We start from the raw sequence: 13,432 nt of genomic DNA, 5'->3' as shown, positions 1-13,432 counted from the left end.
AAATTAGCAGCTCAGCAATCAGATCTGAATAACCCCCTAGATCTGAAATTGTGAACGTGGTTAGAAAATCTAACTCAGACAACTTGCACTTTATGTTTAGCGGTCAATGAAATGCTCCCAACGCCGTCAACACAGCAAGAGCTCGGATCACTATTCCCAAAGTTGACGATCGAATTGCAATAAAAAAAAAAAAAAGAAAGTATGACCCCCGTTCACTTACAAAGCATTGTACACTGTGTAAGCTAAGGATCTAAGACATCATCGTTGGCTGCATCTTAATTTCCTACAGTTAAAAATAGAAATGATTAAAACAAAAATTTTACTAAACACACAGATATAAAAAAAAAAAAAATAACTGAATCCTCAGACTATATAAAAGGGGTTACCTAACCCCCGCTCCCCTCCCAAACATAAAACTTGATATGTACACAGTACTCCACCACCAGTTACGGTAAAGGCTGAGCGTTATCACACTTCCGATAGCAAGGTATCAGTGCACGGCTGGCGTTGCTAAGCTCACTCTTTAGTCTGTTTACTCTGATTTAATGTCCTACCCCTCTGAACATAGCTTGTACTGTGCTGATAAAATTCTATCCAGGAAGAAAAAGATGAGCTCCCTACTAGAGTAGCCGTTGGCAGTAGGAAAGTCTTAAAAAGGACAATGTACACAGTGGTGGTACTACAGTCCAGAGGAAGAAACCGCTTACCTTCTATATTAGCAAGTGAAACCGCAAGGTCCAGAAAAGTGGTCGTGACTACTTAAGTACCTTTTTAGAACTTGAAAACCTACTAGTGACATCATTAACTGCTCTCCAGAATAGGAAATCCATGCTCGCTCTCAGAAACTGAAACCGTTATACAAAAACCATTCGCCGTAAGTCAAACTAAGCATCATACACATGCTTTGTGGCACATCCAGTAACACTACTTAGAAGACAGTATAAAAACATTATTCATTTGATGGTTATATGCACTAAAATCCATTCATTAAGCCTGATCTTAAACTACTGGAACTTCTAATTTGGCCAAATGTCTGAAAACAAATTACACAAGTTAGACAAAAGCGGACAGCCCAACCGCTGTAGTCAATGAAGACCAGAGGCCTTGGGGAAACTGCGGTTATCTATAAAAGGTTAGGTGACCTCTTATTTGATTTTGATCTGTTTACTTGGAACGCGGTTGTTTTGGTTCGCTGAGCGATGTCAGGACAATTTTGTTCCAATATAAGCAAATTGCTACCTATGATTGCTCCATTTGTGGCCAACTATAGTGCCCTTTTCCATCCGCGCGTCTGGACTCTTCAGGCACATGAGTGGAGGACTACTTATAAAAGAGTGAAAGAAAATTGTATGAGAAACGAAGAAAATAATGATCTATTGCTTTCACAGAGTAGTAATGACAGACCATAAAGATAAAGGCCGTAGAGAAGTCAGCATGACCATGTCTACATATAGGTCATACCTACCGTACACCATCAAATTCTATTGAAAAAAAATTAAGGTATGCTATAGAACTTAATGCCCACAAAAAGCCTGGGGGGGGGGGGTTTAATCTATTGGCGAAACGCATCAAACCTTGCGTTGTAGAGATTGTATATGCAGAATATTGGGGATACATTTTTTCCCACCGGTGACGCAATAGCCTTCGCTTTCAGGTTTCCAAGTAGTTGACGTGCGCAAGCCCCCATTGTCCTGTGCAAGGAACCAGTATCTGAGAGAGATCCTCCGTTCTCAATATGGAGGGTACATTTACTAAGACGGGAATTCTATTGAAGACGGATGTTGACCCCAGCAACCAATTATAATAATTATCTTCTAGAAGGTGCTAAAAAAAAATAATAATAATAATCTACTTGGTTGCTATGGGAAACATCCCATCTTCAATCCCATCTTCAATAGAAGTCCTGTCTCAGTAAATTTACCCCTGGGAGTTAATGAGAAGTAGCCTGCAACCGCCAATGGGATTTAATGATGGAGTTAGCTATTGGCACAAGCATAATGTTTCAGTATACAATAACCTACAGTATGGGTATTGCGGTGAAAAGGGGATGCCTGATATCTCCTCCAGACCCTATTAATACATATTGGAATCCTCTATAAGGATGAGAAAATCTGGAGGATTTTCTACAGTTTCAAAACAGCACAGGTTGCCCATGCCTGTTCTAGAGTATTGTGTTTGGGAGCCACTGGCATACAGTATATACCAAGCAGTGTAAAGAAAGAATATAACTGTTGAAAATCCAAAAAAAATTATGTAACGCAGGGTTACTCAACTTCAAACCTCATGTACACTATTTAATCATGCACAGACGAGTTCATTAAGGCTGGGTCCACCGTTTTCTATGTATCTCTAACACATCAGCAGATGTGAACACCAGATAGGTCTGGGAGCAACGTTGTTCACAGACGTATCTGGTGATGAGCCGTGCAGCACAGCCAATGCTGATATGTTGTGTGGATATAGCGCTACATCTGGCCAATCTACAATTAGCTATTGAAGATGACATCACAATTGGGCGGGCATGGTCCATATGACATATATAGAACAGTGTATTGGTAAGTGTGTGTGTGTGTGTGTGTGTGTGTGTGTGTGTGCATACAGGTTACAAACTGACAGCTTGATCAGCGAACTCAGTAATAGGAGTTTCTCCATTTAAAAACATCTCTAATGTAAGGGACTAGAACGTGAGGCCTTCCAGTGTAAATACAAAACAAACCCACAGAATTAAGTCCTCTTAATTGGGAAACAAATTGCAACCAAAAATGTGATTTATTAAATGTATTTCATATTTACCAAAAATTGCAATACATAAGTGAAAAGTAATTTGGCGTGTAGCGTTACGTTTTATAATACGGAGCACTTTGGACTTAACGCAGCATGGAACGCTAATCAGAGATATTGCAACCCGGTCAATTACCTGCATGGCAATTATCTGTATGTATAGCAGTCGCATAGAAGTTGGAGTTTGATTGACAGGAAGCCAGCATTTAGGGGTGGAAACATGGCATTTTGTGAAAATCACAGGCGCGTCCAGGCTGTTTTTGGGGTTCGGTATCGAATGTCAGCGATGACCATTTCCAGCCTGGTTCTTTAGAAGATTAGTGGAATTTTTAGACTAAAGCTGGCCATACACCTAAAGATTTATTGTCCAATCTGGCTTGTCGGAAGAAAAATCTGGTACTATATTAGAACATATTTGTGTACATACACAATTTAAAAAAAATCCTTTAATCTAGAGTATGTAGTAGTAGTACTTTTATTTATAAGGTGCCACAAAGTGTCCGCAGTGCTGTACATAGCAAACAAAAAAAAGGTACTTATGTAATATCTGGACTCCCGTTTTTCTTATGAGACCGCGTCCGCTCGCTGCGCTCGCCACGCTTCGGGCACGGTGGCTCGCTGCGCTCGCCACACTATATAAAATCAAGTCCATGCATAGTTGGATAGTAGGGGTATGAAAAAATGGGGTGCATTTAACATGGGAGTCCAGATAATACATAAGTACCCAAAAAAAAAATTACAAGGTAACGTACAGGGTGTGATGATAAAATACAGCATAAATAGGGGTATAGTTGGTAGAACTAAAATCAGCATCAGTTCTGAAGTAGGTGTCGAAATTGTCGAGGAGACAGAAGATGAAGTAAAGGAAGGGAAGAACAGGGCAGGAGCACTGGTGAGGTAAAGAGGTAGGGTGAGTACGTGAGGAAGGAGGGCCCTACTCATAAGAGTTAACATACTAAAAGGAGGTGGGTGGACGAACGAAAAACAATAAGATAAGTAGCAACGGATGGGAACGGAGGCAGGATAGGATGATCAAAAGAGGTTAGGAGGAGGGATGTAGCAGAAGAGAGGGCGGAATCAGAGATTCACACAATTGTCATCATTGCTGCTGCTTTGCAAACGCTGCAGTAGGCATCTTGTGGAAATAGACACAACTTACTGGCTTCTCTAATTCGCTGCTCCTTCTGAAGATTCAGCATCGGACCATGGCGGTTATTCTGCAAATTCACTCTCTAATGGACAAAACCATGTGCACTGCAGGTGGGGCTGATGTAACGTGTGCAGAGAGAGTTAACTTTGGGTGGGGGGGGTGTACTTAAAAGTGATAGTGTTCATTCTAGCACCTGCAAATTTTGAAACCCCATGCAGTTCCTCTTCCCTGCCTGGGGTGTCGCTGTCTGCTGTGCTGTTTCGGTACTCTTTACCTAAAACGGCGCCCGCGATTGGCATCACGGGCGTCGGGGGTAAAAAATCGCGGGCGTCGCATGCACATAAAAAAACGGGTGCGACGCGATGCCCGCGATTTTCCCATAGGGATCAATGTTAAAAGTCAGATTGGACGCGATTTTAGTGTTAAATGCCTCAATGCCCGCGATTTATACATAGGAAACAATGTTAAATGGGCCACAGAGCCCTAATAGTCCCCCTGAAGTCTTAAATGGCCCCCACAATTTTTAACGCCACCCCACGATCAACGTGAACCCGAAGCGTGGCGAGCGCAGCGAGCCCGCGAGGGGCGGCGGTACGCGTCCTCCGACCTTTTCATACCCCCACTATCCACGTCGGCGTGGAGTTGAGAATAGAATAGTGTGGCGAGCGCAGCGAGCCACCGAGCCCCGCGAGGGGACGCGGATACCTGTGAAGGTATCCGCGTGCGCTCGCCGCGCTTCGGGCTCGGTGGCTCGCTGCGTTTGCCACACTATTCTATTCTCAACTCCACGCCGACGTGGATAGTGGGGGTATGAAAAGGTCGGAGGACGCGTACCGCCGCCCCTCGCGGGCTCGCTGCGCTCGCCACGCTTTCGGGTTCACGTTGATCGTGGGGTGGCGTTAAAAATTGTGGGGGCCATTTAAGACTTCAGGGCCATCGCGGGCATCGCATCGTACCCGTTTTTTAGTGCATACGATGGTCGCCGTTCTAGGTAAAGAGTACCGCTGTTTCTAGCACAGGTCTGGATTGCATATCAGTGCTTATATACAGACCACATTGTGGTAGAAGCACTGCAGCAGACAGTGACACCCCAGGCAGGGAAGAGGAACTGCATGGGTTTTCAAAGTTGGTGTTGGCAAAGAACACTAAGTGAGATCTATATTGCAGTGTAAAAATAAAAGCAGACAGTTTTTACCCTGCACAGAAACAAAATAACTCACCCAAATCTAATTATCTCTGCACATGTTACATCTGCCCCATCTGCAGTGCACAGTTTTGTCCATTAGAGAGTGAATTTACCTTTGTGTGTTAACCAGAATAACCCCCCCTGTGCCAGTCTCAGAATGTAAGGGGGGGGGGGTGCACTACAGAAACCAGTGATGCTGCATCCAAGGCTGCAGATAATGGCTTTGGCATGTCCCTGTGCTGCCACCCCCAGTCGCAAGCAGAATGCTAATCATTTTGTGGCTTTAGGGGCACCGCGACCAACATTGCTGAAACCGATCTGAACATGCACAATACGATAAACATCACAGGGTTACATCGTACATATCAAGCTCATGTCAATCTCTAAATCAGGCCCAGAACACGAGTGTTCTCTATTAAATATTAACCAACTTATTTGGGGATGCACCACCCAGGACTTGTCACACACTGATGTTCCCTGGGAGATGCAGTTCATGAGTTGCAATTTTCCTTTGCGGATTTCTGCCAATACTCTGACTTTGTAATTAAAGTCAGAACAAATTGTTGTTTTAAGCATGGCTTAGTATTTTCCTGCACAGCTCCCGGCCCAAGAGGTTGGCACAAATATGCAGAAAGGGGCACACACTGCAACGGCCTATTAACTAGTGGTAGTAGCAATAGAGGAAATGGAAAGATTGCCGGCAAGGCATGAATCTATATCTCTTCTCTCTCTCGCACATGCACAAACACAGAGGCAATCACATGGTATAAGACTATATTCATATTTTAATTAAAGCATTTATTCCATATGGTCTCCGGATTGGCTCACAGACAATGTCTTAGTAGAGTGTCTACAGATTTTGGAACATAAAATAACATCTCCCCATATCGACAAAAGGGCAACACAAATGTTACGCTGTATCTGTCTAGTGATGTTGAATTTTCATATGTACTTCATCTATTGCTCTGCCCTCTGCCCTCCCCTTTAACTAGACTAACAGTGGAGAAGCCTGGCAGTATCGGTCAACAGGGCCACATGAGCTGCAAAATACGCATGCAAGCTTTAGAAGACACGGAGAACCACAGCATATAGAGCAAAGAGGGGAGTCCAGGTTGAATTACAGCTGGGTACACACTTAGCGGTATAGTGAACTAGATTACAAACGGTGCGAGAAAATGCTACAGTGCATACACACAGCGACGACGAGAATCTCTCAAATGTCTACATCTGGTTTTACTTCAATCCAACCGTAACAGGATTCAGTAAGATTTCCAGACATTCAAAATACAGACTGTCACAATACCAACAAGCATTGGCAGACAGTCAAAATACCGACATATTAAAATGCTGACATTCATTATGCCGACATGTTCTTTGTTTTTTGGGAGTTTATGTCGACATGGATTCCATATAAGTGGACCGCACGCCACTCATCATACCTCCCAACATTGCACTGGAGGAAGGAGGGACATTTCAGTCCGAAATGTTGGGGGTGTGACCTATTACCGCCACAGGAACATCAGGACAAGCAGGACAGTTGGGAGGTATGCACTATTATTGTCTAACTCTATGCCCGCTTGGTTTGTGAAGTAAGAACAAATCGGTTTCAACGAAAGAATCATGAAAATCTCATGTCGACATTTTAAATAGCGGCATTTGGCCCTGTCTGCATTTTGACAGTCGGTAAGTTGATGGTAGCCCGTAGCTAGATACTTCTTATGATTGGAGCAAGATGATCTCTATTGCTAGTTATTGCACACGTTATTTGTTTGAAGACACCCCAATGCCCAGAGCTGAATAATATGCTGCAACGTTTGATTAAAAAATAAATAAAAAAAACAGTGATTAGATATTTATACCCCACAAGCTTCCATTAACCATTTGAGTGCCAAATTTGTCAAAAATAGGTGTGAAAATTGGCAAGCAAACATTTTTATTCATCATAATGAACTGTAATGTTACCTTATATAGGAAGTATAATTATTTTTTTTTTTAACACAACTTTTTTTATTTGAATTTATATAACAAATGTGAGCGACGATGGCATTTTTAGCAGATATTTTGCCCATCTCTCACAGGGATGTTGGCAGTCAAAAGGTTAGAAAAAAAAATCCATTCTCTAGAAATAAGCATGTTAGGAATGCAACTAGGGTGTCACACATAATATATAGGCAGCACCTCAGTGATATCACTGGTCTCTAGCAAACTGGCAGCAGACATACAGGGTGAGCACAAAAAAATGGATACCCCCCCCCCAAGTAAGAGACAGGTCCACTTCAAAGTAGCACTCCCAGTTAAGATGAAAAAATATTCACAGCCCAAGGCAAATTTTCTCCATGTAGTTGGATTTGCTCTGGCCCTGTTTGTCTCAAAACCCTGGCCGAAATCCATACATAGAAGACTACGCAAAGGCAGAATGGAAAAATAAATGTTCATAGATATCGTATGCAAAAAGCAACTTCATAGGGTGGAATTCAATTCAAAGCGATGTGCCCCGGGAAGTGAGGTCAAGGCCAGCTGCGCAGATTATGGACATTTACAGTGGTGTAGACATCTCAAAAAGTTTCCTTTCACTTCATGAAAGGGGGTATTCAATTCAAAGCAACGTGCTGCCGGTCAACATGGAAATGCCTGGCTGCCCACACCTCTATGAGGCATGGAGGGGAATGCGATGCGGCATTCTGTAATGGTAAATTACGTATATCCTTTGCGACATCGCTACGGCTTCTCGTCTGATCAACCAAGACATTACTGAGATCTGTGACTTCAATGCTTAGCACAGTGACTGCAGCAATGCAGAAACAGATACATGCAGAGGAGGAGAAAAGCCTTTTCCAAGTCAGCAAAATCTCTGAAGAAGTGAGGGAAAGAGCAGAATCTATTGATATTAATAACCAGGTTTTGCAGAATTTAGCAGTAAGGTGCCCTAGTCTTCTCTCCCAATGTTTATTGATGAACCAAAAGAATGTTCCACAGAGATCACTTGAAACAGGAACCAGTAGTCTCATCAATTAAAAAAAAACATAAACAAGGTTTAAAAGACCCAGGATGCTGGCGGTGAAGTAAGACAGGGTACTTGGCACTGTTTGGGCAAGTGTGGGCACAATCCTCAACAGGGAACTCCTGGAAAAATATTAGTTAGCTACATTGGCTTGCAGACTTTCTTTCCTTTCACAATGCAGATTATAAATTCCACGCGCAGTATACACGCCAGAATGCATTGGCAGTATGGTTCCTTGATCTACCTTATCACCCAAATAATAAAAAGATGCAGTCTACATGGTTCCTATTCTCTCGGGGATAATAGTAAACTACATCAAGTGTGCAAGCCACAGCAAACATCAATGAGCCACGTAACTGTGCACATATTTTTTTTCAACTCCACAGCTCTTAAAACCCTTTGTAACTCCCACATCCATCAGCAACCATCACACAGTAAACATTTACATGCCATACCTGCAGAAGTATGTACCCAATGTCTACATTTCACAGCAATGATGCTTTGTGGTACCATATAAATTATACCTCTAAATGAATGAGTTCTAAATCTTAAACACTTTACAATTTATATATGTTTTTTTATTCTATTACACAGATCAGTACTACCAGTTTGTATAACTGTATTTTATTTATTCTTTGTAACTGCACAAAAAAAAAAAAAGATACGTAGAGATGAAACCAGTGCCCCAGAGGTATAGTGCTCATACAGAGGTACCAAGAGCAAAACAAGAAAGGTGTGTGATTACACGTTATATATTCTATGTATCGGACTGATCAATGCCAAGGAAAGGATGGAAACACTACCTGTCACAGAGCTTAATGCTACCTGTGCGACAGAGGGTTTCACCTCATCCTTCCACCATGGACAAGGGGGTATAGTAGGGTAATAGCGCCAATTGTGCATCAGCAGTAGGAGATAGCTGACTACCTACACACCACTGAATGCCCAGGCAGTGGGTGGCAACTGGGGGCCACAAAGGATGAGGTCTCTCCTCTATTCAGGGGCATTCACTGGCACTAGGCTGCCATCTGGGGGGGCACAGGAGGATGAGGTATCCCCATGAAGGGGCATCCCCTGGCACCAGGATGGCAGCGCCACCGTACCCCCGCAGGGATCCCCCTGGTTGTTCCCTTGATGAATCGGCCTATTGAGGCAGTGCTCACTCCCCCAGACTAAGCTACAAGCTCCCCCGCCTAATTTTCCACCTACCCGGTGCCCCCTTCTTGCCTGTGCCCTCACTGCCGCCTTCCCCAGCCCGGGACCCATACACACACAGAACAAGACCCCACGACTGGTGTCACCGCTTACCTTTGCCCGTGTCACGATGTGCGTGGCCAGCTTCACCACCGCAAAGTTGCCCTTGCCGATCGTTCTCTCTATATCATAGTATCCAATCCGGGCAGGGGCCGAGCGGTGCGGCGGGAGCTGGGTCCCGGTGCCCCCGGGCACTGAGGCCGCCATCTTCTGCGAGAAGCGAGTCCCGGTCTGACCGGCGGACACCGCGGCCTGACGTCACGGAGGCGTGGCCTGGTGACGACCAAGTGAGGGGGCGGGGCTGATGACGACTAGTTGAGGGGGGCGGGGAGCGGTGACGGTAGCAGCAGCAGAGCGGGCGGGAGGGGGCGTGGCCTTGGTGTGTGTCATTAGGTGACAGCTCCCCGGGGGCTTCTGCTGCTGCAGCTATCAGTACTTGTGCTGCTAGTCTGCTGCAGGGATCAGTACTTGTGCTGCTAGTCTGCTGCAGGGATCAGTACTTGTGCTGCTAGTCTGCTGCAGGGATCAGTACTTGTGCTGCTAGTCCTCTGGGGGTGTCAGTACTGTCTTGTGCTGCTAGTCTGCTGCAGGAATCAGTACTTGTGCTGCTAGTCCTCTGGGGGTGTCAGTACTTGTGCTGCTGGTCTGCTGGGGTGTCAGTACTTGTGCTGCTGGTCTGCTGGGGTGTCAGTACTTGTGCTGCTGGTCTGCTAGTGTAAACTTGGCAAATCCCAGATCCAGGTTGGAACTGTGTTCTAAATACCAGGTCCGATCCAGGATTTTGGTGTACAAGTGGCATTAGGGGCCCATTTATGAATGATCGCATTTACAATGCGATATGGGGCGGAATATTACCGCCCAGGATTGCATTGTAAATTGCGATCCTGTCACCTGCATGTACCATTCTCCAGGGACAGGGCTCCAAAATTAGCCCTGTCCCTGTGAAGTGCTGAGCCGGAAGCCGGGGGTCTGCACATGTGCGGCGGTTAGCGCTGACAACCCCACTGACCCCCCCCCCCCCCCGGCAGCAGGGCGATACGTAGCCCATACACAGCCAGTCAGCTCCAAACTGCCATGTTACAAGCTGGGTTTGAAAAATGACAGGTAAGAGCTGGTTGTTTGTCACTCTCCATTTTATCACTTTTTGAAGCTTGGAGGCCTGAAGTCAGGAAGTGAGCATGGCAGGGATAGCCAGGACATGAAGGTCAGGTAGGGAGAGTGGCCTCGTTACAAGTTATGCAGAAGGTATCATTAAACTGTTAGGTACACACCAGGACGACCCGCTCACGATGCACATCGTGAGCGGGTCGTCAGTGTTTCTTCCGACCCGCTCACGATGACGCGGGGGGCATGACCCGCTCACGATGTGCATTTAGATGGCGACCCGCACCGGGAGTATGGTTGTTTCCAGATACTACCTGCTGCAGGTAGGATCTGTATAACGACCGACCCGCGAGACCGCGCATCGGATCGGTATCGGTCCACACCAGGACAGAAAAGGGCCCAATCACCACACAATCTACATCCAGTCGGTCGGAATTGGATCTAGATTGATGGGAACGGACCCCTGTCGTCCTAGTGTGTACCCAGCATTAGTGTTTGTGGTTGAGTACCCATGTTAGAATCTTCAGTACAAGCCATGATAATGAATGGCTGATACATTAATGCCACCTGTAGAGTTTACATGAAAAGTTTGTCATCAAATAGTGGAAAGACTTAAGCATTGTATCATGTGATCTGGTGGTCAGTTACCATTGTATCAGTACCATTCAGTAGCAGAACCATCACAATGTCTAGAAAGAAACCCAATCTGTGCATGCACAAAAGATTCCTGCAGTGGCAGGAGCTTCATCAGCTGAAGAGCATCATTGGAAGACGATGGCTTAGCCAACATTTAATGTCATCAGAAAGCCGCCATCAAGCAGAAAAACCACTGTTGGAAGTAAAAAAAAACATGGATGGATAGGAAACATCGCCAATCAACACTCATTTCACCATATTTCACTCTGTTCCTCTATTTTTGGAATAACTGTCACTTTATTTGTCCAAAATCACTATTCTACTCTCTTTAAGGCTGCTACTGGTGCTGGTATGTAGGTCTGTAGGGATAAGCACCGCCATTGGCTCCTGGGAGTATAGCTATGAATAGTAAGCAATGCCTAATAATCATGTACCTAACAGGATCAGTTAGCAGCTATGGCTGCAAGTGTCACAGAAACTCGTAGTCACCAACATTGCATAATGCTTTCACGCACCCTATAGTGGAAGCTGTCTTCATTTGCGTGCTGATCTGCAACAGAAGCCTATTTGCCTGGTTTGTGCCACATAAATTTACGTCCCGCTGCATTTCTATATTTAACCATTGATGTATGCACTTGCTGATGCCGACAACCCACCAGGTCCCCATCAAAGCTGAGGGTAGGTACACACATCATTCAGGGCGAGATGTACTAAGCCATGAAAAGTGATAAAATGTCCTTTTTGTTCCCCCCTCCCCTGTTTTGTTTTGTACAATGAGAAAAATGTTCAATAAAAATTCTTGAAGTTAAAAGTGATAAAATAGAGAGTGATAACCCACCAACCAATCAGCTCCTATCTGTCATTTTTCAAACACAGCCTGTGACATGGCAGGTAGGAGCTGATTGGCTGGTGGTTTATCACTCTCAATTTATCACTTTTCACGCTTAGTACATCTGGCCCTCAATGTGTAGCAAGCTTTAGTTGCACTGTAGCTTGCTTAAAGGGCCTGGAGGGGGCGGGGGGGCCCTGGCGTTACAGCGTATGAGAGCTCATGCTGTGCCTGTCAGCAGCACAGCACATGCTGTAGACTGAGTTTGCTGTGCTGCTGAGCAGGGAGGAGGCATGATAACACTCCCCCCTCAACTGCTTTAAAGGTTTTTTTCTGTTAAGGGGGTGTGGCCACCCCTCCCATGATACCTCTTGGTGGCCCTCTAAGTGGGGTACCCCATGGTTCTGTGTTCGGGCCATTTCTATTTATCATACTTCTCCACGATATAGGGGATGGTATATTACGAAAAGTGCCCATCTTCGTGGATGATACTACATTGAGAAGAGTGATTAAAACAGGACAGGATGTATCCATGCTACAGAAGGTCTTAAACCAGTGATAGCCAACTCCAGTCCTTGAGAGCTACCAACAGTTAATGTTTTCCAGATCTCCTCACAGAATCACAAGTGAAGTAATAATCTACACCTGCGGGTCTTTTAAATGTGTTAGTGAGTAATGAGTGCACCTGTGCAGCAGCTAGGTTGTCTGGAAAATGTGAACTGTTGGTAGCTCTCGAGGACTGGAGTTGGCTACCACCGTATTAAACAAACTTGAGGATTGGGCAGACAAATGGAAAATGCTTTTTAATGTTGCTAAATGTTAGATTATGCATCTTGGATGAAATAATCAGTGTGCTAGATACAATCTTAATGGGGTACACTTAGGAGCATCGAAAATGGAAAAGGACCTAGAAGTGCAGTACTCAATGCCAAGCTGCAAATAAGGCCAATAGGATACTAGTGTGTATAAAAAGGGGGTATAGAATCAAGGGTCAATGCTGTAATTGTGCCACTCTTTAAGACACTAGTTTGGCATCATTTGGAGTTTGTAGTACAGTTCTGGAGCCCTCATTACAAAAAAATACATTACTGAACTGGAAAGGGCTCAACAAGGGCAACTAAGCTAAGTAAAGGGACAGAGTACTGAGACAGATTAGTCAAACTAGGAATGTTTGCACTTGAAAAATGTAATTTAAGAGGAGACATGCCTAACCTAAATAAATATATTAAGGGGCAATATAAGTAAGTACCAAGCACCCACTTTACCTTAAGGTTGGTGACCAATACAAAAGGGCATCCACTTAAACTAGAGGAGGTTTCATACCCTTAACAGGAAGGGGTTCTTTACCGTGATGGCAGTAAAGGTGTGGAACTCACTGTCTGCGGAGGTGGTGATGGCCAGGGCCGTAACTAGGGGGGGGCTGGGGGGTCACGCGCACCGGGCGCTGGAGGTGAGGGGCGCTGTGAGGTCCGGTGACAGGTATGTCCGTCC

General features: G+C 44.9%; 1 protein-coding gene across 1 annotated transcript in view; it reads right to left on the bottom strand.

Annotated features, from left to right (window-relative positions):
• Positions 1-9,641, bottom strand: part of SIK3 (SIK family kinase 3) — a 112,906-nt gene extending 103,265 nt beyond the window's left edge. The window contains exon 1 of the mRNA XM_083163164.1: positions 9,427-9,641. Within this exon, the coding sequence (XP_083019290.1) occupies positions 9,427-9,579 (153 nt within the window). The 5' untranslated portion in view covers positions 9,580-9,641. The remainder of the gene's footprint in view (positions 1-9,426) is intronic.
• Between the last annotated feature and the right edge of the window lie 3,791 nt (positions 9,642-13,432).

The sequence above is a fragment of the Crinia signifera genome, chromosome 19 (assembly GCF_055691185.1).
Source record: "Crinia signifera chromosome 19, ASM5569118v1, whole genome shotgun sequence".
In the NCBI taxonomy this organism is placed as follows: Eukaryota; Metazoa; Chordata; class Amphibia; order Anura; family Myobatrachidae; genus Crinia; species Crinia signifera.
This window is presented reverse-complemented; position numbering and strand designations above follow the sequence as displayed.